The 27,059-nt window shown below is 36.5% G+C and overlaps 3 protein-coding genes across 3 annotated transcripts; all 3 read left to right on the top strand.

The window, feature by feature from the left end:
* Nucleotides 1–451: 451 nt before the first annotated feature.
* Nucleotides 452–13,507, top strand: LOC131440225 (protein D3-like). Its single transcript, XM_058611315.1, has 2 exons — nt 452–979; nt 13,195–13,507. Exons 1-2 carry the CDS (start codon nt 501–503, stop codon nt 13,334–13,336), a joined length of 621 nt encoding a protein of 206 aa, XP_058467298.1. The 5' UTR covers nt 452–500; the 3' UTR covers nt 13,337–13,507.
* Nucleotides 13,508–13,650: 143 nt separating this feature from the next.
* Nucleotides 13,651–14,356, top strand: LOC131440226 (protein D2-like). The gene is made up of 2 exons (XM_058611317.1): nt 13,651–14,127; nt 14,181–14,356. The coding sequence occupies exons 1-2, from the start codon at nt 13,706–13,708 to the stop codon at nt 14,332–14,334; spliced, it is 576 nt and encodes a 191-aa protein (XP_058467300.1). The 5' UTR covers nt 13,651–13,705; the 3' UTR covers nt 14,335–14,356.
* An 8,440-nt stretch (nt 14,357–22,796) lies between these two features.
* LOC131440224 (protein D3-like) lies at nt 22,797–23,936 on the top strand. Its single transcript, XM_058611314.1, has 2 exons — nt 22,797–23,134; nt 23,195–23,936. The coding sequence occupies exons 1-2, from the start codon at nt 22,976–22,978 to the stop codon at nt 23,681–23,683; spliced, it is 648 nt and encodes a 215-aa protein (XP_058467297.1). The 5' UTR covers nt 22,797–22,975; the 3' UTR covers nt 23,684–23,936.
* The last annotated feature ends 3,123 nt before the right edge of the window (nt 23,937–27,059 follow it).

Genomic DNA, 27,059 nt, shown 5'->3' with positions numbered 1-27,059 from the left:
TTATATCAGATGGAACAGATGCGCTTTTTCACATATAGGTATATGAATCGAAAGTTAGCGAAAAAAGCTAGCATTGGTTGCTGAGAAAAATGGACTCGTCTTTCCACGTTTTTCCACGATGTTTGACAATTATTTCGATTTGTTCGATGAAAACCATAGTCCCAGTGATTTGTTGTGTTTGGTAGTTGAAGCTATGCAATTTTTTTACCTCACTGACAAAGCCCGATATAGTTTTTTCGAATGTGTCCAATTTCACAACTTTGATCTTCTTCTTTCTTTGGAATTCAAAATAAACTTGATGAAGGAAAACCTTTACCAGATCATTGGTTTTTATAAATTCATTCTGATTGCAACGTTTATTGAAACGCTAAAAAATATCTGTGCCAGCTGTGCAACTATAGAATGAGTATATAAACAAGAAACCGGTTCCCTATGTCCGATCATTTCTCCCTCATCACAAATCTCATCAGTTCCAGACGTGTTGTACACCTGACAGCACCATGAAGAAACTGCTCCTCTTTTTGTTAAACGTGATCGGCCTCGTATGCCTGGCCGTATCCGAAGACCCGTCGATGGCCTTCGAAGAAAACGGAATAGTTCCGGATGTTATCGCCGAGAGTCCACAGGCCCTGCTACAAGTGTCGTACCCCTCTGGCCTCAAGATCAACCTCGGTAATGAGCTAACTCCGACACAGGTCAAACATCAACCGTCCGTCAGCTGGGAAGCCGAACCGAATGCGTTGTATACACTGATCATGACTGACCCGGATGCACCATCGCGGGTCAACCCGAAATTGCGTGAATGGAAACACTGGCTTGTCGCTAACATTCCCGGTTCGGATGTAGCTTCCGGGGATACCATTGCCGAATACATCAGCTCTGCCCCACCGGAAGGATCCGGATTGCATCGTTACGTGTTTCTCGTATATAAACAACCCGGTGGAAAAGTACAGTTCGATGAACCCAAACAAAGCAATCGGTGAGTCTTTTTTATCTCATATTTTATGGTCAACTTAGAATGTTATAGGTGTGTAAAATTAGAATGGTTCGGTCGCATAAGTCGCGTAAGCATCAGTTTAAAATAGAAATTTGATACGTTTGGCAACACTTTATGATTTTCGGATATGAAACGTTAGTCAAATCAATTTCTTTTTGCCTTTCTCATATAGAAAGGTTTTGCAATCACCGTAAAAAAACGACTTTTCGACCGAGCCTCGGAGGGCCGAATGTCATATACTATTCGACTCAGCTCGACGAACTGAGCAAATGTCTGTGTGTGTTCGTCCTTGTGTGTGTATGTGTGTATATATGTAACAAAAATATGCACTCACTTTTCTCAGAGACGGGTGAGCCGATTTTCACAAATTCAGATTCAAATGAAAGGTCTTATGATCCCATAGATTGCTATTTCATTTGGATCCGACTTTCGGCTCCGGTGTTACATGGTAATATGTTGAAATAAGAAAAAATAGTGCACTCAATTTTCTCTGAAACGGCTTACCCGATTTTCACAAACTAATATTCAAATGAAAGGTCTCATAGTTTCTTTAAAAAATGTGGAACATATTATCAGGATCCGACTTCCGGTTCCGGAACTAAAGTGTGATTAATGGAAAATTGCCAATTTCATAAGAATTTGTTCACAAGCGATGGTCAAAAACAGGTACAAATCCCATAAAACTGTCTGATACATTCTTCTAGTTTGCAGAACTTGTAGTTTGTGGGCATAAAAACTTAATTCGGCACTACTGGTCTCCCCTTTTCTTATTCCGGAAGCACCGAAAGTGGTGAAGAAAAACTTCAAAAATAAAAACCTCACTTCGATTTCTCCGCGATACTTGAACCGATTTTCATATATCTTGATTTGAATTCAAGTTCATATTATCTTTAAAGCTACTGTGAAATTTCCGACTTCCGGTTCCGCAGTTACAGGGCGATGAGTGTCAAAGTTTTCAAATCGCTATATAAAATGGCAATATGTACAATACCGAAAGAAGAAAAAATCACAGAACGAATGATGCGTAGTTTGTTCTATTTCGTACACGCTGTAAAGAAAACGAAACGGTTACGGATGTCTGCTACTAGTGTGTGATATTGGCAAAAGACGGTGCTGCGGTTGATAAAAATTTCAGCTACTTTATGATAAATACGACCGAAAGAATAAAAAATGTAAAGCCGAGGTAAAAAAAATTATATGAAAAATAAAATACAACAATGTCAATGAATTGAAGATTTTTGAAAAAATATGTAATTTACACAGCCGGTAGTGTAGTAATACCGTGACGGTGGTGTAGTGATGTCAATAGCAATAATAATAATAATAATCTTACTACATGTTTTACGCTGCTGATTCATGCTATTTAGCTTGACTTACGTATGCAGAAGTAACAGAAACACAGGTTCGTTTCGTTTGTTAGATTTCGTTTAATTGGTATAGTCGGAATAGATCATGAGATAGTAAGTATAGGCTTAACTACGTTCAAAACTGTTCCAATTTGTAGGTGTTGCTGGCAAACGAACCAAATTTGGCTATTCCGTTCATCTGAATCCGGTATAGGAAGAATTGAAAATGGTGATTAAAAACTGCGAAAAGGATCTTTCTCACTTTTCTTCAAGATGGCCAAATCGATTTTCACAAACTTATAAGTTCAAAGAAAACGTCTTACAGTTTCATACGGAATTCCTAAATTTGTTGTGAATACTACTTCCGGTTCCGGAACTACAGGGTAAACGTGATTTGTAGATTAAGGGGCGGGTAGGGTCTAACACTTTTGAAAAATCATTTATTATTTTCTTTATATTTTCTTATAGTAAAACATTTTAAGAATTTTCTGTGCTCCCCGTATGGTGGAGTGCTTTTAGGAATTAAGAAATGTTATTCCTTTTATAGATTAAACATTCCTTCGACTTCTAGTATAGAAGTTGTTGCTTGTCAAATAAACATTAAAGGAAAGGACATTTGCATTGCTTCGGTATATATTCCTCCAAGAGCTCAAGTTGGACAACGACAGCTTAATGAAATTGTCGAAGCCCTTCCTGCTCCACGTTTGATTTTAGGAGATTTCAATTCGCACGGAATGATGTGGGGTTCCGTTTACAATGATAGCAGATCATCTCTAATATATAATATTTGCGACAATTTTAGCATGACGGTACTAAATATGGGTAGCATGACACGGATCCCAAGACCTCCTGCACGTCCAAGTGCATTAGATTTATCTCTTTGTTCGACTTCAATTCGACTAGATTGCACCTGGAAAGTATTTCCTGATTTACATGGTAGCGATCATTTACCAATCATCATCTCAATTAGCAGTAACAAAGGCATTGCTAATTCAGTTAATATTCCATATGATTTGACAAAAAATATTGACTGGATTAAATACCAAAGTAATATTTCAAGTGTCTTAACTTCAATGGAAGAGCTTCCCCCACTTGAAGAATATGACTTCCTCGTTTGTTCGATTCTGGAGGCCGCAGAACAAGCCCAAACCAAACGATTTCTTGGTCCATCGTCTAACAGAAGACCTCCAAATCCTTGGTGGGACAAAGAGTGCTCAGATGCTAAACACGCGAAACAAAATGCTTTCAAGACGTTTTTAAAACGAGGAGGAGGAACTCCTCAGAATTTTGAAAAATTCTTGGTTTTAGAAACCAAGTACAAGAACATACTTCGGGTTAAGAAATGCAGCTATTGGAGACATTTTGTGGAAGGTTTGTCAAGAGAAACCTCAATGAGCACTCTTTGGAATACGGCCAGACGAATGAGGAATCGTAACGTAGGAAATGAGAGTGAGGAGTACTCGAATCGATGGATATTTGATTTTGCGAGGAAAGTTTGTCCAGATTCCGTTCCTACGCATAGCATTGTTAGGGAGTCTTCTTCAAATGATGATTCCATTGATAGCCCCTTTTCAATGATGGAATTTTCCATAGCACTCATGTCTTGTAACAATAACGCTCCTGGATTGGACAGAATTAAATTCAACTTGGTGAAGAATCTGCCCGACCTCGCAAAAAGACGTTTGTTGGAATTGTTCAACAAGTTTCTTGAGCAAAATATTGTTCCACCTGACTGGAGACAAGTGAAAGTTATCGCCATTCAAAAGCCGGGGAAACCAGCTTCCAATCACAACTCATATAGACCCATTGCGATGTTGTCCTGCATCAGAAAATTGTTCGAAAAAATTATTCTACGACGTCTCGACACTTGGGTCGAGACGAACGGTTTGTTGTCAGATACTCAGTTTGGCTTCCGTAGAAATAAAGGGACGAATGATTGCCTTGCATTACTTTCGTCTGACATCCAAATTGCCTTCGCTCAAAAGCAACAAATGGCATCTGTATTTTTAGACATTAAAGGAGCATTTGATTCAGTTTCCATTGATGTTCTTTCAGACAAGCTCCACCAACATGGACTCCCAGCGGTTATAAATAATTATTTGCACAACCTTTTGTCAGAGAAACGCATGCATTTTTCACATGGCGATTTGGCAACAATCAGAATTAGCTACATGGGTCTCCCGCAAGGCTCATGCCTCAGTCCGCTCCTCTATAATTTTTACGTGAATGACATTGACAGCTGTCTAGTAACCCCATGTACACTAAGACAATTGGCAGATGATGGCGTGGTTTCAGTTACTGGATCCAAAGCTATTGATCTGCAAAAACCATTGCAAGATACCTTAGATAAATTGTCCGTTTGGGCTGTTCATCTTGGTATCGAATTCTCTGCGGAGAAAACAGAGCTGGTCGTCTTTTCAAAAAAGCATGATCCCGCGCAACTTCAGCTTCATATGATGGGAAGAATAATCGAACAGGTTTTGACTTTCAAATACCTCGGGGTGTGGTTTGATTCCAAATGCACGTGGGGAGGACACATTAGGTATCTGATAACGAAATGCCAACAAAGAGTAAATTTTCTTCGAACAATAACAGGGTCTTGGTGGGGTGCTCATCCGCAAGATCTAATAAAATTGTATCAGACAACGATACTTTCAGTGATGGAATATGGATGCGTTTGTTTTCGTTCCGCTGCAAATTCTCATATTATCAAACTTGAGCGAATTCAGTACCGTTGTTTGCGAATTGCTTTAGGCTGCATGCATTCGACACATACAATGAGTCTTGAAGTTCTGGCGGGAGTTCTTCCATTAAAAGATCGATTTTGGGAGCTTTCATCACGCCTGCTAATAAGATGTGATGTGCTGAATCCCATGGTAATTAATAATTTCGAACGACTAGTCGAGCTTCGATCTCAAACAAAATTCATGACAGTATATTTTAACCATATGTCACAGGAAATCAACCCTTCAAGATATATTCCTATCCGTGTCAGCCTCCTAAATGTACCTGACTCAACTTTATTTTTCGACACATCCATGCAGCGCGAAGTGCGTGGAATCCCGGACCACCTACGCTCTATGGAAATCCCAAAAATATTTTCAAGTAAGTTCAGGCATATTAACTCTGAGAAAATGTTTTACACGGACGGATCGCGAATGGAAGAAGCGACAGGGTTTGGTATGTTCAACAATAATGTTTCGGCCTCATTCAAGCTTCAAGAACCTGCATCTGTTTATATAGCAGAGTTAGCAGCAGTTCATTATAGCTTGAATGTAATCGTCACATTATCTCCAAACCATTATTTCCTCTTCACAGATAGTCTGAGTGCAATTGAAGCCATTCGCTCAAACGCTGCTGGCAAAAATGAACCGTTTTTCTTGGGTAAAATAAAACAGTGTCTGAACGACATATTGAATAATAATTATCTAATCACAATAGTTTGGGTTCCGGCTCATTGCTCCATTCCAGGCAATGAAAGAGCCGATATTTTAGCCAAACGTGGTGCTATTGAGGGTGAAATTTATGAGAGACCGATTGCTTTCAACGAATTCTATAGCGCGTCTCGCCAAAGAACACTTGCCAGCTGGCAAGCTTCTTGGGATAAAGATGATCTGGGTCGGTGGATGCACTCAATTATTCCTAAAATATCGACAAAGGCATGGTTCAGGGGACTGGATGTGAGTAGAGATTTCATTCGTGTGATGTCCAGACTCATGTCCAATCACTACACGTTAGATGCACATCTCCTTCGAATTGGACTTTCCGAGACTAATCATTGTGCTTGCGGCGAAGGTTACCGCGATATTGACCATGTTGTTTGGACATGCGTGGAGTTTCGTGATGTCAGATCTCAACTAATAAATTCCTTGCGTACCCAAGGTAGACTATCCAATGTCCCAGTTCGCGACATTCTTGCTTGTCGTGACCTTCCATACATGAAACTTCTTTATCATTTCATTAAATCCATTGGAGTTCCAATTTAAATTTTATTTTATGTTAAACTGTTTTCTCTTCCATGAGTTCAACCAATAGCCAACTATAGGATATTGAATATAAGTGGTGAACTGATACAAACAATCCTGAAATAGTTATAAGATCATGTACAAAATAAATGTATTTTATTTAATGTAATTTAAAATAGCAACTCGCTTGATAAAAACAGTGTTTAGATTAACTAATGAGTACCAACATACTAATATGATATTCGAAATGTATTAGGTTTAAACTACTATGTATTGTGGATGCCACGGCGAAGAAAAACTTATGTATATTGCCTATGAAATAAACGTATATATGAAAAAAAAAAAAAGAATTTTCTGTGAAATTTTCAAGCCTACTGGAACGAAACTCTAGAAGTTATTAACCTTTATCTATGGCTATCTCATTCTACAAAGAAGCAAGAGCTCGGCGCGCAGGCCCAAAATTTCTACTTCGATTGACTTCAAAACTTGACAAAACATTCTTTGTTTCTTTATAATAAATTATAAACGAAAAATATGATTTTTTGATAATGTTAGACCCTACGGGCTCCCTGGAGCTATTACTTAATTGTTAATTGTTAATTGTTTCCATTGATTTCATAAACGAAAAACTTTAAACGCGTTTTTCTCGAAAGCAGGTTTTGAAAGTCCGTGCCCATCGTCATTCAAAAACTACTGCACCAATTTTTATTAAATTTTGCACACACTTTCTAAATATAAAAAACCAGACCCCAACGTTTTCCTTTTCGATTCGTTCTCAAAAATACCTCTTCACCGACTTATTTCTCAATATTTTTCCACGAAAAAATTACAAAATGTTGTTCAAATGATGCTTTTTATCATGCAAAACATTTGAATTTATTTTGTTGAACGATAATTATGAAAAAAATCGCAAAAATGATGATTTTTTTCATCGTATGGACCCCTTAAGTCTGAACAAACCTTGCTATTTATATTCAATGAACAGTTGTTTTTGCGAATCCCACAGTAATATTTATGATGTTATGAGTAATATGAGAAAGGCATTTTTTGTATATTTTGATTTAGCTCAAACTTTGTGCAATTGTTCTTCTTGACCAAAAAGATCAGTTCTGTATGAAATGTTCAAAACAACGAATGTGACAATGAGAGATTCTCTTTGTTTACTTTCTCTTTCGATTATTACGGTACTCTTAGCAATCCTTCACTAGAATTATTTATCGATAATAATAACTAAAGTTATCATCTTTGAATCTGCACTGAAGAAATTACCGAAAAAAGCAGGAATATTCCGCAATAATCGAAAAGAAAGTGAACAAAGAGAATCTCTCATTGTCACATTCGTCGTTTTGAACATTTTATACAGAATTGTTATATTAATTTCAAGAAGGCCTTAACAAAAATTCATTTAAAATATCCAATAAAATATATCTAAAGCCCGGTTGGTCCGATTACTTTAGTGTCTGCGGCCATATTTAAGTTAATTAAAATGAGTACTTGGCCAAACAATACACTGTTAAAAAATTAATTAAATTAAATTAAATTTTTATATTTTAAAAAATAATGCTTTTGAATCATTTTTTTGTTATTGAAGCTGATTATTGATAAAATTTGTAGCACTGTAGGACAAGAAGGATAAATAAAAGACAAAACAGTTAAACTTTTACAAGGTGAAATAGAGGAGTAAGAAAAACTGGGCCAAATTGATAAATTATAAAAATCAATTATCCGCATTATCATTGAATCTTTTAACTGCTGATTGTTGGACCATATTTTGCTAGTGGATTTCACTAACTCTAAGTTTCAGTTTGAGGGTGCTAAACACGAATGCAGCTGAATTATCCATACCATGGGGCAAATTGGTATAAAATTCGTTGGATAAATTGCTACACTAATGTTTACTTTCCTATGTCTTTTTTTCGTGAATCTCATGGATGCTATCGGAACGGTAGTAAGAATAAAAAGAAACGAAGATATAAGAAATTTTAGTCTTTCAACTTATAGAAAAATCCTAAATTTATCAAAAATATATTTTGGCGGGACTTGTTTCAATATGGGGCGCCTTTTCAAAATTTATTCTGCACAAGAATAAGTAGAACTTTATCGTGAATATCTCTTTTTGTACTTTGCCCAGTACCATAGCATCGGAAATATGTTTAGTAATTTATGTTAAAATTTTTTAGTAGAATGAGATAGCCTTACTCAAAATTAAAGTTCTTAAAAATGTTACATATGAACGAGTATCAAATAGTTTTAAGTGAGTTTTTCTAAATTTTGAACGAGTCGTTGGTTTAAACATTTAAAACTCAGTTATTTGTTGGTGGATTTATATAATTTAACTACCAATCCATTTGGAAACACTCAACTCAACACAGAAAATCAAAATGTAACTTAATATTCAATTTCCTGCTTCGAATATGTGCATAAAATTAAATGTAAATTTTTTGTCGTGAATACGACTTACTTTACTATGGGGTGCCTTTTCAAAATTAGCCATATGGAAGAATGGGCAGAACATAATCGAGAATATCTCGACTTGTATTAATGGTAGAAACATAATTCTTTCACCATTTCATCAAAAATATGATCAGGAATTTAGGATAATATTTTGAACAGTGTGAGATAACCACAAACAACTCAAAAATTAAGTTTTCTCAAAATTTCAAAATAATGTGGAAAACTCTTTACTTTCGCTTGGGTTTTTCGCGCAAGGACGACGATTTTGAGGTAGTCAGGCACATATCTTCAACTGAATGCGTATAAAAGAGGAACCGTGGTGAAAATCGATCATTTCTTTTCGTGCGTTCGATGGAAGCAGACGTCGTGGGAGTTAAACCTTCAACCAGCAGCGACGGAGAGAGCGCCTTCTGCGTGGTTAAAACCTCAAACGCTCAGGTAGCAACTTTCATTCGCTTGCTGGCCTTCAAGGCGAGCAGACTGCCATCGCGAGAGTTAAACCATCAACCAGCAGCGACGGAGAGAGCACCTGCCATCATTTGGTTTTCGGTAGTCGTAACGAGAAGTTCAATTTTCAGATTTTAGTTCCGCAATATAGGTTTAGAATTCAGAGCCTGCGTGCTGAAACTGGATTCTGGAACTGTATTCCGGAACTAATTTGAGTTTCGAAATTGCAATTCTAGAATTGAAACTGGATTCTGAGTCTGTTATTGGTTCTAAATTTAGTTCTTGAACTCAGGATCCAGTTCTTTATTCCAGACTTCTTCTATTCAGTTCTTTTTAGAACCATAATAATACTCCTAAAGAATTATGCGGAAATTTACTTTACTGTACTCTATAAAACCCATTCTGGTAGTCATGGCGAAAAATCGTCTTCATGTTTTAGAGCTTAGTTCTGGAATATGGGTTTAGAATTTAGTCTGCGTGCTGAACTAACTCAAATCGTCACCATTTTTTTTATTATAAAGAACTATACTGCTTATTTCATAATATTTAATTGCGTTTCAGAATGTTGAATGTAACTAATCTGTAATTTAGTCTAGGCGCATCGTTTAAATTTCTAGTAATGAAAGAGGGGAAAGTTGCACAATTCAAACAATCGATGAACTACCAATTCGAATTCGGAAGCATAAATAAAGCGTGTCATATTCGTATTCACGACATCCAGTTATGTCTCTGACATTACACACCCGTACTTTTTTGTGTGTGTTTATGAAAACTCTTAGTTACAACTAAAAAATTTGTTACCATTTCTCATAAATTCCCGATGTAATAATGCAAATTTTTTACATCACATTTAGTGGTAGACCACATGAGAAAGCTGAAATCCCTAAATCTTTGTCGATGGTGGAAAGTTTCACATATGGTGTGTCGAAAAAATCCAACTGAATGCATTGAATGTTGCACGATAGCAAGCACCAAACATAACTAACAAATTACCGATGGCGCTTGTCGTGTACACTGGAATCTTCGTTTACGAACAGAGGCGGAAGTGTGCCAATTTTTTTTTATTAATATTTCTTTCAATTTGTATTTTTGGAATCAATTTGAATAGTAAGTTTGTGAAACTAATGTCATTTTTTCGCATTTTTTCAGAATTTAAATCTATTTTTGGATAAGTTTTAAAATTGTATTTTTAATGCATCGTAATTGATCGTGTCTCGTACACAATCCCATAATTTTGTGCTTTTTTTGGTTTTACCTTATTTAATTGTGTGGTAGAATAAGTTTGTCTTCAATAAGTCGTGCTTTAGTATTGACGCACCGTTAAAATTATGCGAATAAAGCATTAAAAATTACAAAATTCACCCAATCTATCAACAAGTACGAACGATTATCGACATTCGGAAGTGTGGAAGAAGAAGTTTTATTCGTATTCACGTTATCCAGTTATGTCTCTGACGTTATCCACCCGCCTTTTTATCGCATAACTCACAAAAATGATTCATAAATATATAGAAAAACCCTTCTTAATCCACCTAGTGATGTGATAATGCCTTTCTCTTCTTTCATAACAGTCTCATGAAAATATATTTCATACTTTTATTAAATAATTTCGGACGCTAATTTTGACACCAATTGATTCAGATTGATTCCAGTAGTTCACAAAAGCATTCTTCAGTGCTTATGTCACACAGTCGACATCAATTTTTAAACCCAGTGCTTGACATTTGTGTTGCCTATTTGTATGAGAAGAGTGATGCTAATCTAAAAACACCTTTCTATAGAGAAAGGTAAAACCCTTCTTAGTCTTTTTTTTTTGAGATAACACTAAATCTCGACGTTTCATGCAATTTTAAGATTTTTGGCATCAACAAAAATTTTCGATTTCGGAAATTTCATGTACTCCCCCCTATGGTACTTTTTCAAGATCGAAAATTTTCAAACATTAACCGCTGGGCAGCACCCCTTACCCATGTCCGATTTAGGTCAAATTTTGCATGAGGACTTTTTTCGAGATGCTTAAACTTCTGAATAATAGCGCTTTACGGAATTAGAAGTAATCCCAAAATATTGGCACCCTTATATACATTAGAGCGGTAAAAATACAACGCGTTTTGTCGGTTACGTCACTTATACCATTATATCTCCGGAACCAAAAGTCACAGTCATTTGGTCTTCGAACTTGATCAATGGTCCGATAGTAGCTTTCAAACGAGTTTGTTATAATCGGTTCAGCCATCTCTGAGAAAATTGAGCGCGTAAAAATACAACGCGTTTTGTAGGTTACGTCACTTATACCATCATATCTCCGGAACCAAAAGTCACAGCCATTTGATCTTTGAACTTGATCAATGGCCCGACAGTAGCTTTCAAACGAGCCCAAGTAAAGTAAATCGTCCTTGTTGTTACTAGAGGCCGTATATACTACTGCGCACTCCACAAGTGTCACGGGAGAAGGCGACCTAGTATGTTCCGGTTTCAAGATACTCGGATGTATCACTAAACTCACTGATTTCCCGAGTGAACGTTTCAATAATATCCGATACTGCAGTCCCGGGAAGTCCTGATTTACTGTTCTTATTCGTGAAAACTGAAGAAAAATTTGAAATACTATCGCGTAACGAATAAAAACTTCCCTTTTTCTCTAAATGGAATTACCTGCTACAAAATAAACGAGTGAGTAGTATTTAATTTTTTTGTTAGCCAAGCTTTGTCCCATGTTTACAAAAAATATTCATGAAGCCAATATTCCGTGAACAGTTGATGGTTACATTTTTATTATTTTATTTCTATAAAAAAACTGTTTTTATCCAACTAGTGGTTTAATGAAACCTTTCACATATAACTCATGTTTTTATAAATATTACTAAGGGATTCTTAAAAAAACGTTTATTTGAATCTTGGGTAAGAACAATAACGTTTGTTTGTGCATACACTAGAGTAACCTTTCCAATAGTGATTCTTCGTTTTCTTTTGCTCTTTCGATCTACATGACTGTATAAATTTTAAACACACTTCACCCTGTTGTTCTGCAACCGTAATTCGCGCCCGAACAAAAGTCAATAGCACTCTATGAAACCATATATTTTTCATTTGAATCAAAATTTGTGAAAATACGCTCAGCCGTCTCTGAGAAAATAAAGAGAGTTCCTTTTTTTGAATTTTTGACCACTATTTCCGGGACTTCCGTAACCGGAAACTGGAAACCAACATAGCTGAAATCGGTTCGTTTGACCAGCAAGTAACACAACTTACAAATTGAAACAATTTTGAACCAGATTTAGAATTTTTCCTTATTTTTGACGTGTTGCAATTTCGTTTTCACTTAGCCCTGTATTTACAGAACCAGAAGTCGGTTCCGAACAAAATTCTGTACTCACTTATGAGAACATAATACCTTCCATCTAAATCTAAGTTTGTTAAAAACGGTCCAGCGTTTCTGAAAAATTGTAATGATTTTCGGTTTGAAGTACACGATCACTTTTTTCGGTACTTCCGGAATCGGAAACGAAGATCCGGTATACTCAAAATCAGTTTATTTAGTCATGAACTAACCAAACCTGTTCAATTGAAGAATTATGCGGTTAGTTGAAGGTACTTCATTTGGCTTTCAGAGTCATGTTCAAGAACAAGCTCATAAGAATGATTTTTTATACTTATCAGCCTGTAATCCGGATGAAATTCGTCAGGGTTATATGGGATTGTAACCTTGTGAATATTGGATGAACGGTCTCTCTTAAAATCGAGTGCACTTTATCTTCACATTTTGCAGTAGCATTCAACAAAAAAGTGTATTAAATCTAAATAACTTCGATCCACTGGAACATCGATCTGCACTTAGAAATGCAGAACATATTAAAATATATTTTCTTCACAAGTAAACTGCAATATAGGATATCACAAAATACTTATTTCTAAACACATGTCACCCGTATGAATTTGCGTTATATCGAATCCGCATTAATCTGACACATGTTTCCCTTTACAGCAATCCCAACCGTGGAAAATTCCAAGCGGCCGAGCTCGCCAGAAAGTACAATCTCGGCACACCGGTTGCAGGTAACTTCTATCAGGCTCAGTACGATGACTACGTTCCACAGGTGTACGCCACACTCACGGATACGAACTGACGAGGCACGCGCCCTGCCCCACTCTGACCTGATTCCGTAAACACACCAGCACTCACTACATAACGACATGATTCACATTCTTCTAAAATTCACCATCCACTTATTTTGACACCAACTTGGCAATGTAAATTACCGAATGAACACCAATAAATAGCAACACATAATCTATAACGAGCAGTTGTTTTTATTTCGTTCACCTCGCGTTGGGAATCTAGTTCTCGTCGTTCGTAACATTCGGGTCGGTTGCATGGAAACCCCTTATGACTAGCTAACGTTGGCCCAAATATTTCCTCTGCGTCAGACTGGCTTTGCACGAAGAGTCCCGTGTCTAGGGTTTAGTCACATTTGAGACTACAACCGGTGCATTCAATGACGTTGGAATTCGTTCGTGACTTCAAAAGTCATAAAATCGTTCCGGATGTAATTCCGGTTCCACCGAGTGCTCTACTTCATATAAGCTATCCAGACGAGCAGAAAGTGAATTTGGGAAACATATTAATGCCCAAACAGGTCAAGGATATTCCTGAAGTTCAATGGACAGTCGAGCCCAACACGTACTATACGTTGTGCATGACGGATCCCGACGCGCCCAGTAGAAATGCACCGAAATTCCGCGAGTGGCATCATTGGTTGGTGGGTAACATTCCTGGAACGGACTTGGAACGAGGCGATGTTCTCTCGGAATACATAGGAGCGGCACCACCAAAGAAAACCGGACTCCACCGATACGTATTTTTGGTATACCAACAAAGTGGCAAACTAAATTTCAGTGAACCACGTCTTTCCAATCGGTATGTATTGCAATGAAGTTTTTGTCGTTCTATATCTGAAATTATCCCTACAGAAGCTCTCAAGGTCGTGGGAAGTTTTCGATCCAGAAATTCTCGGAAAAGTATCAGCTTGGCGTTCCAGTGGCGGGTAATTTTTTTCAAGCCCAATTTGATGAATACGTACCGAAATTGTACCGCCAATTAGGGCAGTTTCAGAACGGTTTCTAGTTAAATGATTTTGAAAATAGTCATAATTTTAACTGATGTAGCTGTTAATTAATAAATAAAACTGGAGAAAAGATTTAATGCTGATATTTTAAAACAACGGATGACAACCTAAGCGGAAACGCTACTACTCGAAACTGATTAAACGTCATTTGATATATACTTCACAACAGTTACGTTCCCAGAGGGGGGAGGCGAGAGACCCTGGCCCTCCCGAAACTAGCAATAGAAATAAAAAAAGGGGGAAAAGTTGGAACTATTGATCATATAGAAGCAGAACAGAGTCAAATCCACATAAAATGAAGGATGAAACCGGAGGAAAGTGAGTGACATACATAAAATGGAGAATGAAATACATAAAATACGTTCAGGGCTGAGGCCAGTGTGTTTTAGGGTGATTTTGAGGGCTATTTTTACGCTTCAAATATCAAAAAACCCAACTGACGACCTCTTTGAAAATTAGTTTACATTATTCTGTGAAAATTTCAGCATGATTCATTGACCTTAGAGGTCGGGAAAGTCTTTTTTCTGAAGGAAGAATTGCATAGCTGAAAACGCCGTCTTTCAACTTGTTCATTGAATATCTCGCCTTCAAAAGGATGGATCGAAAATCTATCCTGACAATGTCTAGATAATTAAAGTTAAATACGATTAGTGCATAAAAACATAGGTGTTGTCGCGATAAAAATGAAGTGAATGTTATTTTTGTGAAGGTAAGTCGATTTCTATGGCGGCGCCATTTTTTCTGAGAGAGAAATAAAATCGGCTCAGAAAGGCTGCCAAACAAGTGGTAGCTTTATTGGATTTTATGTGATGTAGTCAAACTTGTCACCGAAAATATCAAAACTTTCTTGGCCACATCGAGAGTCATTTTGCACATTTGCGAGAGAGCATGGATAGAAATGTTATACGCACAGCAAGCCACGTGGTTTTACGCGACCTACTGGCCTTTATTTATTTATGCAGTTTCACCAACATAAGGAAACTGTTTCCTAAAGAATATAATCAAACTACAATAAATAACATTCCTTTTCTTATACAAAGGGAAATTAAACTACTGTCAAAAATTGTAATATTTGTATCGAATGTAACGAAATTTTAAATTAATATGCAAATGTCTCTTGTATTTATATTTGAATATTATTATAATTTTCAAAATTATTATGATTATGAAACACTTGATCGGATAATATTTTATTTTATTTTATTTATTTATTTATTTATTTATTTGGAGCAGGAAAAAGCCCAATGGAGCTGAAATAATAATCTCTCACTCCAGCAGGCATAAAACCTTCTCATCGTTTATATCAACAGATTACAACAATCCAACAGATACATGTATGTACTTAATACTATCAATTAAAACTAATCCTGGCTAACTAACTCTGACACTAAACCCATCGGGTAAACGTTGGTGATTTTGCATTAAAACTGAAGAAGAAAAGAAATATGCTTTAAAATGGGAGGTAGAAGGAGGGAGTGGTGAATGAGAGTTGGCGAACGAAACGGGGTTAGGTTCGGCATGTAGATCTAATTAGTGGTCGAAAAGATGGTGGAAGACGGATAAAAAAAGAGGGCTAGCAAACGAGGTTAGAACCGACATATAGATCTAATTAGTGTTCAAAAAGATTAGAGAAGAACGATTAAGAGCGGAGAAGAGGAGATACAACAGGATTAGTTACAACGAGCGAATTTATTAGTTTTCAATGGAGATGGTGGAGAGAACGAAGGGATGATCGAGCGGAAAGAAGAATCGTGGCAAAAATAAAGAATCGTGGAATAATCGTTGTATCGCATTACGAGAGAGATGAAAATCAAATTCCTGTGAGCAACTATTGAATAAACGGCACATACTGGAAAAATGTTCATTATATCCGTAATTGGTTCTAGCATGGGGAATTCGTATAAATGGATGAGAACGAAGACTTCGACGATGAATGTCAAAATCGATCAATTGTAGGAGATCAGGCCTGTCAACACGTGATTGAATTAGATCAGCAATAAAGACAGCCTTGCATACGTTCCTACCTACAGACAACGGATCTAGTTCAATAAGCCGACAGCGATCTTTGTAACTAGGAAGGTTGAATGGGTCCCTCCATGGTAGATTGCGGAGTGCAAATCTTACGAATTTGCGTTGGACACTTTCGACACGATCAATGTCGATTTGATAATGAGGCGACCAAACGATAGCTGCGTATTCTAATGTTGATCGAACTAGCGCACAATAAAGAGTCTTCAGGCAGTGTATATTGGTAAAGTTCTTAGTGATCCGAAATATGAAGCCTAAGAGTTTAGAAGCCTTCGAAATTACATAATCGACATGATTCTTGAAATCCAATTTGTGATCGAGAATAACACCTAAGTCCTTAACCGAGGATTCACGTTTGAGGACATTTTGCAAGAGATGATAGTCATATGTAATTATTGAGCGTTTACGGGAAAAAGATATAATGGAGCATTTGGAAGCGTTTAGTACCATCCTGTTATTGTGGCACCATTTGGCAAATGTGTCAAACTGAGCTTGCAGAAAACGTGCATCTTCTAGTTCCTTTATAGGATGATATAGTTTGAAATCATCAGCAAATGATAGTTTGAAACATTTCACGGAGAAGTTGAGATCATTGAGGTAGAGTAAAAATATAAACGGTCCTAAGTGGCTTCCTTGAGGTACTCCTGAACTAACAGTAAAAGGAACTGTTGTGAATTTTCCTATTTTCACCGACATCTCGCGACCAGTAAGATATGAACTCATCCAATCCAGTAAAGCGCCACTAAAGCCCAGTCTGTCGAGTTTAGCAATTGTTATTTGATGATTTATTTTATCGAATGCCGCTGAAAAATCTGTGTAGATAGCATCAACCTGTAGATGCGATTGTAGAGATCGGATGATAAAAGATGTGTAAGCTACAAGGTTTGTAGATGTTGACCTCTTAGGCATGAAACCGTGTTGAGTTTCAGATATGTAGTCCTTGCATTTGTGAGTTATAAAATCGAGAATAATTATTTCAAATAACTTGGACACAGCACATAGTGAAGCTATTCCACGGTAGTTAGTAATATCAGATTTGTTACCTTTCTTAAAAACCGGAAAAATATATGATTTCTTCCAGGGGTCTGGGAAAGTCCCCGCATTAAGGGAATCGTTGAACAATATAGTCAGTGGTGTTAAGAGTGAATCCAAGCATTTTTTTAGGACTATCGAAGGAATGGCATCGGGTCCTGCGTTAGTAGAGCTTTTTAGTTTTGAGCACGCCGTAATTATCATGGTCGAGGTAATAGGAGGATGAGCTCCAACAGGAGAACGGAGAGGAACGTTCACGATTGCCTCTGATACTTCTTCGCTACTAATGTCGTTTTCGTTTTTAAACTGCACTACACCGGTGGAGTGCTACACCATGACATGAATAAACGAACAAAAATGATGAAAACATAAACAGTAACCATTGACTACAATAAACGATTCCATTGCACAGAGCTACACCAAACTTTTGATGAGTGCTACACCAGTGGTATCGGTGCAGAAAAAGTGTAGCACTGGTGTAGTGCAATTGGTAAAAACGAACGGTTTCAGTGCAGCTTTCGCTACACCTGTGTAGTGCAATTTAAAAACGAAAACGACATAAGAACTTCATTGGAAAAAACGCTACTGAAGTGCCTTCGAAAAAGATAGCAGGATTCAAGTATGGTGGATGACTGAACTTCACCAAGCGACATATGAGTAGGCATACCTATTTCCTTACGCTGTTTGTTTACGTGATGCCAAAAACTTTTTGGGTTGTTTCTTAAGTTCTGTTGAACGCGGTTTAAGTGAGTATAATATAAAATTTTGTTTAGTCGTTTATATCGATTGTTAAGAAATATGTATTGAGACCTCAAATGAAGAGTGGGTCGCTTGGTGAGTTTTTTCAAAGCAGATCGTTTGGCGCTTTTGTATCGCCTCAGAGTTTGATTAGACCAGGGAGGATAAACTGGTTGACGATGATTTTTTTTTGGGACAAACTGATCAACAGAGTATAACATAATATTTGTCCATAGTGTAGCAATAGAGTTTCCATCACACTCAGAAAATAGAGCTTCCCAGTTTAATGAGAACAGAAACTGATTCATTGCGTTGAAGTTAGCTTTTTTATAATCGTAGTAAGTAGTTTCAGCAATGATTTCATAAACAACAGGTTTGCATTCAGTTAAACTAAGTTGAAGCGGAGGGTGAAGGCCCTTAAATGGTAGTTTAGTTTTTGAAGCGTTATACATAACGATTTTTTTTAAGTCTATCTGAGTCAACGCCTGAGTGAAGGTACTGAGAAAATGATTTTTTTTGTTCCGATTATAGAGGTTTTAACCTTAAGGTTATTCGTCTCCTCGGGCTAGAAAAACTTTCTGACCCTATGTTCGAGGAAGGGAATCGAACCCAGGCGGGTTGCGTGAAAGGCATCGACTTATTCGTCCCCAATATGGAAACATGTTCCATTTGACGAAGCGCTTCACTATTATCTTGAGATGGGAAGCGTTACATTGAGTTAAAGAAGCTAGAAAGCGTTTCATACGAAAACTTTCTTAAATTGAAGGCTACAAATCACATGAATTATTTTGTGGTAAATTACCACTGGAAATTATGAAGTTTAAAAACCGGTTAGATTCTTGCGGTAAACGAGTTAAGATGCGTTACTTGATGCGAAAGTTATAGGTGTTACGAAGTATTATATACATCGCTCTTTTGTAAGTTATAGGTGTTACGAAGTGTTACATGCGTTACTTTTTTGTAAGTTATAGACGTTACGAAGCGTTTTATGCGTTACTTTTGTGTAAGTTATACACGTTACGAAGCGTTACTTTTTTGTAAGTTATAGTTATAATGATAAATTATGTGTTAAAGTTGATAAAAATTATCAATTTTTTTGGCTTTGGTGAATTCAATCATGAGTGGTAGGGGACGTCAATGTGGCTTTGAAATGGATGCGAGGTGTTTAAATCGATGAACATTACATGATCATGATCATACAATAATCATAATCACTTAGAGATCAGTTTAGTTGTGATGGCAACGATGACTTTTCTCTAGATCACCGACGATTTTTGATTTTTGTGATGTTATAATCATAACTTTATTTTTGTGATCAGAGCTGCTATATGTCACTATACGATGAAAATTGGAAAGCTCGTGTCACTGGACTGCTGCCAGCCAGGCTCAACAAATCACCATATATTGAGTGTCTGAGAGCCGATCTGTCAGAACTTAAATTCTCTTGATATTACAACTCACCAGGACGCTCATTGATTTGCCGATGCGATTGATATTATCTTAATTTCTCCTGTCACTGCTTGATTACGATGTGACTAAATATTAATCAAACAGCATAAACATTGAATTATATTTATTCACACCAATAAACTCCGAAGTCCGATGACTTTTTGCAAAGAATAATGAACTTTATCAATTTATGTTTATGCTAGTACTCTCATTAATTTGTTTTTACTTCAACAGGGAATAGGAAAAACAAAAAAGTCGCATGTCTTTGACTGAGTATAATTCTACTTGGTCATAGAACTATCGAGTATCTCATTTGAATGGCTGAAAGCAAAACATTTTCAATCCGGTAGAAGATGTTACAAGAACTCGAGTCTCTCAGTGCATGAACCGTGAGAGAATTTTGCTACATTTCTTCGCTCCACTTCATACTCCGAGTATGTCACGCCTTAAGAAAAAATTCTGATAACGATCGTTGCTGTGTGGAATTTCCCAAGAGAGTTCGCAAGTTGACAATTCTCGGTTGATTTTCCATTAAAGCGTATAAGCAAGTGACAGTTTCTCTTTAATCACTCCCTCTTTCGATTATTGATTAAAAGGATTTTCTTTGATATCACTATTCTGTTTAAAAGTCGAAAGTTTCGGGTATCATTTCATGTAAAGAGTTGAGAGATAAACGTGGAAACCGCTTGGTAATTAATAGAAGAGAAAGTAAACAAAGAGAAACTGTCACTTGCTTATACGCCCCTTTGAAAAATTAACCGAGAATTATCGCAGAAAATCGAATCGATGATTCAACTTGATGATTCTCATACTAGGTTGCAATATTTCAAAACCCTTGTGTGGAGCATTCACAGACATTTTCATAGACACAACTTATACAAAGGTTATATGCACATAGTTAGAATAAGCGGCAATAGTAAAATGATTCTGTCGCAATTATCAACTGCCTGTATAGAATCGGATCGCGAAACGAGAATAAGCGACCGTTTGTTGCTTTAGAAAGAATCCCCACAGCAGCGTGCTAACCTTTGATTCTCAAAAATGTCATCGAGAGAAATTTGCTCTCGCACTGGTGTCAATTCTATGTTAAATGAGCCATACCGGGTTTTTGTTGTTGCGATGATATCCGTCTCTCTTTGATGGCACTGATTCAATCGTGTGAAGAGTTGCCAGTGAGCGTTCTATATTACGAAAAAAAAACATCCTTGAGTGCAACTTAGTTTGGAAAACCCCTTTAAGTATTTTTGAATGCAAAAATCGGATAATAACATTGAAAGCAAAAACCGGATATGGATTTTGCAATGCAAGAATCGTTTAAAAACATCTTTTCTGCAAGAACCGGACAAAATAACGTTGAATGCAAAAACCGGACAAAAACTTAACCGGTTCTTCCAAAACAAATGTATTCATCCGGTTTTTGCATTCAAAGTTTTTACAAACCACCGCTGTGGGAACGCAGCATAGATCAAGTTGCCCTTAACAAACAAGCAAACCATGCTTCGTCCAGAGCGACAGTCGGTAGAAACTTTAAATGCAAAAACTGGATAAATACATTTGCTTTGGAAGAACCGGTTAAGTTTTTGTCCGGTTTTTTGCATTCAAAGTTCACCGTACCGATTACAGTCGACAATGATTTTAGTTAGTCTGTCAAGGTCGTTTGACATGACTGACAAATTGCAACTCTGTTTGTGATGTTATAATTCTTAGTTATATCTCTACACCAACGATAAAAATAAAAGCGTATAAGTTTTTTACATTCAGAAAAATCATCAAAGTGTTGTCAAAGCATCAATAAAATCTTAGAAATTGTTTTTTTCAATTTTTCAAAAACGAAACATGTTCAAGAAAATTATTAACAAAATAACAGTTTATTATGCAGATTGGTCCACTTGACTGGAATATGATCTTATAGTTGTTCTGAGTAGACTTTCGTTGAGTTAGATGCTAGATCTTTTATATAACACTGAAGTATGCTATCAGAAGTAACTTATTAAAATTTAAAATGTTACTTAAGATTGCCAATCCAGTCGATGTTCAAGGGCCTTGTTTTCGATGCACATGAGAAATTCTTGAAACTGGATTGAAGTTTCAATAATCGGATAGATATTGATTAATCATCGAACGAACCGACTTCGGCAGTACCGGATCCCGGTTCCTAGTCCACGGTTTCAAAAGTACCGTAAATAGTGGTAATTTACTATAAAATGAAATTATCTTTGATATCTTTGATATGACTGTATCAATATTCACACATAGATACTAGAACTAAATTCAAATAATATGTCTCTGGTATAATTAAAACAACCTTTTTTAGACGGTTTGACATACAATAATGCCTACATAATGTTAATTCATTATGACAATATCAGACTTACAGTAGAAATGACAAGATTCGGAAAAAAGTATGAGGAAGAATATGTTTCTTTATTGAATCTCGGGATTACATCAACGCTGCTATGCTCATCGTACCGAAACTGGTGGAGTTTGAAAAAAAACACAGAGAGAGAGAGAAAAAGAGATTCGTGTATCAATTGACGGCCATACAGTCCCCTGATATAGTTTGGAAATATATATCTGTAGCAAATGTAATACATAACACAAGAAAAAATAACGCATGATTATGATTGCTGACAAGATCAATAATAAGAATCAAATTCGTGATCGAACAAACCGGTATGGTAACTTTCGACCATTATAATGTGTCCAGAAGTCACGAATGCGTTTGGCATAAATAATAAAAATATATCAAACTCATTGCATAGAAATGCTTACTTAAGTTTGGTTAGTTGTTCTTCGACGAATGACAATATAGTTCGAGAAGAAAAAAGTGTTCTATATTGAAATCAACCATTGTATTAGAATGCACGTAAAATGTAATATCAAGTTGAAAAACATTTTGTTTAATCTTGCCTGAATCATAAATGAACGACTGTAAAATCAGCAAACCCCGAACGTACCTTTATACGGAGAGCAGAAATTTATTGATCACAATCGACGCAGGTTCATCTAAATAATTATTCATAAAAGCTGTCGGTGTGATGTAGGGTAATGGGCCGTATAGATATATTTTGGACGTATCTCAGTGCTGGGCATAGTTGAGATCTTGAACGTATATGCTAAAAGTACACGATTGATAAAACGTACGCAAGTATTTGATTTACCCTATTCTGAAACTTTCATATCACCGTGACGGCATTTTTTTTCTGGCATGCTTTCATTGTCATTTCGTCTCCCAGATGAAACAGTCTGCACTGGCAATCGATATAAAGGCATGATAGTTTCAATCTCGTAATTAATCCCAGCCCACCCTGTGCAGTAATTTTTATTCTTGTTCGTTTCATCTGTTGTGCCTATCGCTATCAACGTACTTTAGTGTGATAAGAAGTTTCAGCTATGTTGCGAATTATATGTCATTCAGTGCTGGTGTGTATTTTAGCTCAGTTGTTGATTTGTGGAGTGGTGAGTGCAGAAATGCTAGACTTACAGAAAGCGTTTGCCGAACATGGTGTTGTCCCAGACGTCGTTGATGTTACTCCAAAAGAGATTGCTAAAGTAAGTTTTATACGGCAATAATAATAAATGCGTCAGTTTTGATTGTTCAATCGTTTGCAGATTGCCTACCCAAGTGGAGTATCTGTACAGGGTGGTAATGAGTTAACTCCGACACAGGTGAAAGATCAACCTAAAATCGAGTGGACATCCGACCCGAACTCTTATTACACCTTATTCATGGTAGATCCCGATGCTCCCAACAGAACTGAACCAAAGTTTCGGTCAGTTTGTCATTGGTTCGTAGGCAACATACCAGGTGGAAAGATCGAGGACGGAGATCATCGTATTGCATTTATCGGTTCTGGGCCTCCGGAAGGAAGTGGGCTCCATCGATATGTTTTTCTGATCTACAAACAGAATGGAAAAATTGATCTATCCGATGCACCACGGACATCTAACCGGAGCAGAAATAATCGTCTGAATTTCCAGCACAAAGATTACGTTACCAAGTACGCTCTGGGAGAATTGATTGCAGGAAATTTTTATCAAGCACAGTTCGACCAATACGTACCGACTTTGCATGCACAGCTTTCATCCGGTACCGAATAAATGCTTAAAATGTGTCTTGGCAGACGGAGATTATTTCAATACTACTTGAACATTTTCTAAGCAATATCAACAATTGCAATCTAAGAGCGTGTTGTTATTATCGTAAATTTTAAATTTCTACGCTATTGTTTTAAGTATATCATTTGCGTTAAAATCTAAGGTGAACTTTCAATTCGATGCATGCAAAATTAGTTTCGGTTGACTTATTTCAGATTACCGATCAAAAATAAAATCACTTAACCTCAAAAATGTATTCGGTATTTTATTTTAATTCGGTTCTAATTACACTCGGAAATCTAATTTAAACCAAATAAATCAACTAATAACTTTCGCAGCGATTCCCATTATTTCGTTAAGCTATCGTTTCCTTAACCTATTAACGTCATTAAAATAAACGGTACACCCTACTCTATACCGGAATTGATTGAGAATGTACTGCGTCATCCATCATACATTGTCAGTTATATAAAACAACCCTGTTAACCGAAACGATTAAAGTGAGTCGAGAACCGTTTTCATACTACTACCAACTTGAACACTTAATTTGTTCAATAGCTAATTCTAAATAATCGGTGTTGATATTTTAGTGTGACCGACCCGTACTCAGGCTTTTGTTTCCGGAAGAACCTCGGATTAAATCTTTCCGATGATTGCTATTTCCTGGTACGAATCTCTTTTTCGTTGTTATTTCGTGGAAGAGGGTAGAAAGGGCAAGAAGATGAACGTGGGCTCACGGTCAAAATAAGGGTTTCAATTAATCAGTGCATCCGAATTCGCATAAAAAATAGTAATTAATTTAAGTAAATGGACTTATAATTTGGATGGGACTATGAAGGATCAATATTAAAGCAATATGCTCTAATAATTGTACGGGAAGAGATCAACTTCTACCTTTCTCATATAGAAAGACTATGCAATAACTTTGAAATCCTACTTTTGAATGGTGGCCCGAAAGGACGTGTGTTATATACCATTACCAACGTCAAGATTAGAAAGTAATTTAGCGTATGTGTGTGTACGTGAAAAAATATGTGGCATGATTTTCTCGGAGATACATTGACTTAGGTTCCCAAACTCGAATTCAAATGAAAGTTCTTGTGTTTCCATAGCTTGCTATTGTATTTTCTACAGATCCGACTTCCGGTGCCGAAATGATAGGGTTATAGATGTCCAAATTGAAAATGAATTTCCGGAGAAAAGTGAGGACCGATAACTTATATATAAATCAGGCACGTATACAGGGGGGTGAGTTTTTCAAAAAAAAAACACCCCTCCCACAACTCAAGAAATAGACCGGGCACGTGATTAAACCGGAGTCTTATAATCCTGCTATTATTTCGATTCATGGATTGACTTTTTAAACGCGCTTGGAGATGACGCGATAGAAATAACTTGGGTAAAAACCCAGTTTTAATTGATTTTCTTTCAATATCTAAAAATGTTCGATTTAACCCCGCTCTCCTCTATATTATGAAAACATCCCTCGAATTTTTTTTCTTGGTACGCGCCTAATATAAATGAAAAGCTTCATCATTCTTTAGACTACTAGAACATTTTTTAAAATATTGTCTAGATTTGACTTTCGGATCCGAAATAATAGAGTGTATGTTAAAAACATCGATATCTACACTCTTAGAAAAAATGAAATTTACGCTTGACGTAAATTCAAGTATGCCGTAATTTCTTCGGTGATGACACAAAATTACTAACATGTAAACCTAAATTTTGCGTCTGTACCGATGTGAGTTTTAGCTAAAACAACTGTGAAGTTAATGATATGACTTATCTTTAAATGCTTTGTATTGTAAATGTTAGTGAATCGCGACGCTCTTTTATGTGCATCTAGAAAGATGTAACATTTTTTAAGTGTGTAGAGTATATTTTTATAAGCCACGATGTAAAAGGAAGCAAATATTCTAAATTGCAAATGTTGTTAGTTAACTGCCGAATAAATTCACTTCGATTTTACCAGTTCACGGTTTCTTGTTCTGGCTGCTCGAGAAGCACCGAAAAGAGCGATCAAAAGCTTTGAAATGGAACTAGCATCGATTTATCAGAGATGGCTTAACCGATTCTTACAAACTTACATTCAAATGACAGGTCTTTAAAGTCTGTTTCTATTTATTTTCACGTGGAAATGCGTGAGTAATGAGTGTTTAAAGTATCAAGTCGTCAGTACAAAAAAATGGAAAATACACATAACGTAAATCAAAACATTCCGTATTTATTCAAGTGATGACTTAATCACACATCAATTAACATTTAAATTTGAGTTTTCTGTCTGATTTGTTGTCAAATTCAGTTGAATTAGCTGTAAAATTACAGACATGCCCTATTTTTACATTTCAACATCTTTTAGTGTGTAAACTATGTGCAAACGTGAATTTAATGGGTGTTTTTTAAAAAGATTGTTTTTTTTCAACAGGAATAACTCTATTGTCTGAAAGTTGTTTGGACAGTACACAGTGACGTCTCTACTCAGTATTGTTTGGCAAATCATTAGGAATAGGAAGAACAACGCTTCCAAACATGCAAAATTGCCATATTCTGAGCAAAGATAATCGGCGTGGGTGTGTTCAACAATTACCGATGCATCCAGATAAATATACTGTTTGATGCGGTTTATGGGCTGGTAGAAGCATTGGTTCTAATTTCTTTAAAAATGAGGAAGGGTGACGCGTTACCGTAAAAGATTCAATTTTAGAGCCTGCTTAGTTGGTTGTGAAAAGATCGAGGACGGAGATCATCGTATTGCATTTATCGGTTCTGGGCATCCGGAAGGAAGTAGGGTCCATCGATATGTTTTTCTAATCTTCAAACAGGATGGAGAAATTGATCTATCCGACGCACCACGAAAATCCAACCGGAGCAGAAATAATCGTCTAAATTTCCAACACAAAGATTACGTTAAGAAGTACGCTCTTGGAGAATTGATTGCGGGAAATTTCTATCAAGCCCAGTTCTACCAATACGTTCCGACATTGTACGCACAGGCTCCAGAATAGAAGACTTATTTCGCTCAGACTAAATTATGCGCATTTCCTAGCATAATGAGCTCCGTGCTAGACAACTCCCCAATTGTATGTATCGAATATAATCACAATAAAATCAATACATCAGTTTGTTTAGTACATAGTTATGTGAGCTCGAATAGCGTCACCCGGCGCTAATACAATACATCTTCGAGTGTTTTTTCATATGACTTAAAATATGATTCGAAACAAAAACAAGAATATGAGTATATCAAAACAAGTTAGGAAAACTCTCCACAGTATTATACCGGAATGGTTTCAATGATTACTGACATTATTGCTGCACTATTATACCAGAATGTTTTCAATAATTGCTGACACATCGCAATATGTCAAAATGACGA

The sequence above is a fragment of the Malaya genurostris genome, chromosome 1, assembly GCF_030247185.1.
Source record: "Malaya genurostris strain Urasoe2022 chromosome 1, Malgen_1.1, whole genome shotgun sequence".
Classification (NCBI taxonomy): Eukaryota; Metazoa; Arthropoda; class Insecta; order Diptera; family Culicidae; genus Malaya; species Malaya genurostris.
The sequence above is the reverse complement of the archived record's forward strand: the minus strand, read 5'-3'. Positions and strand labels throughout refer to the sequence as shown.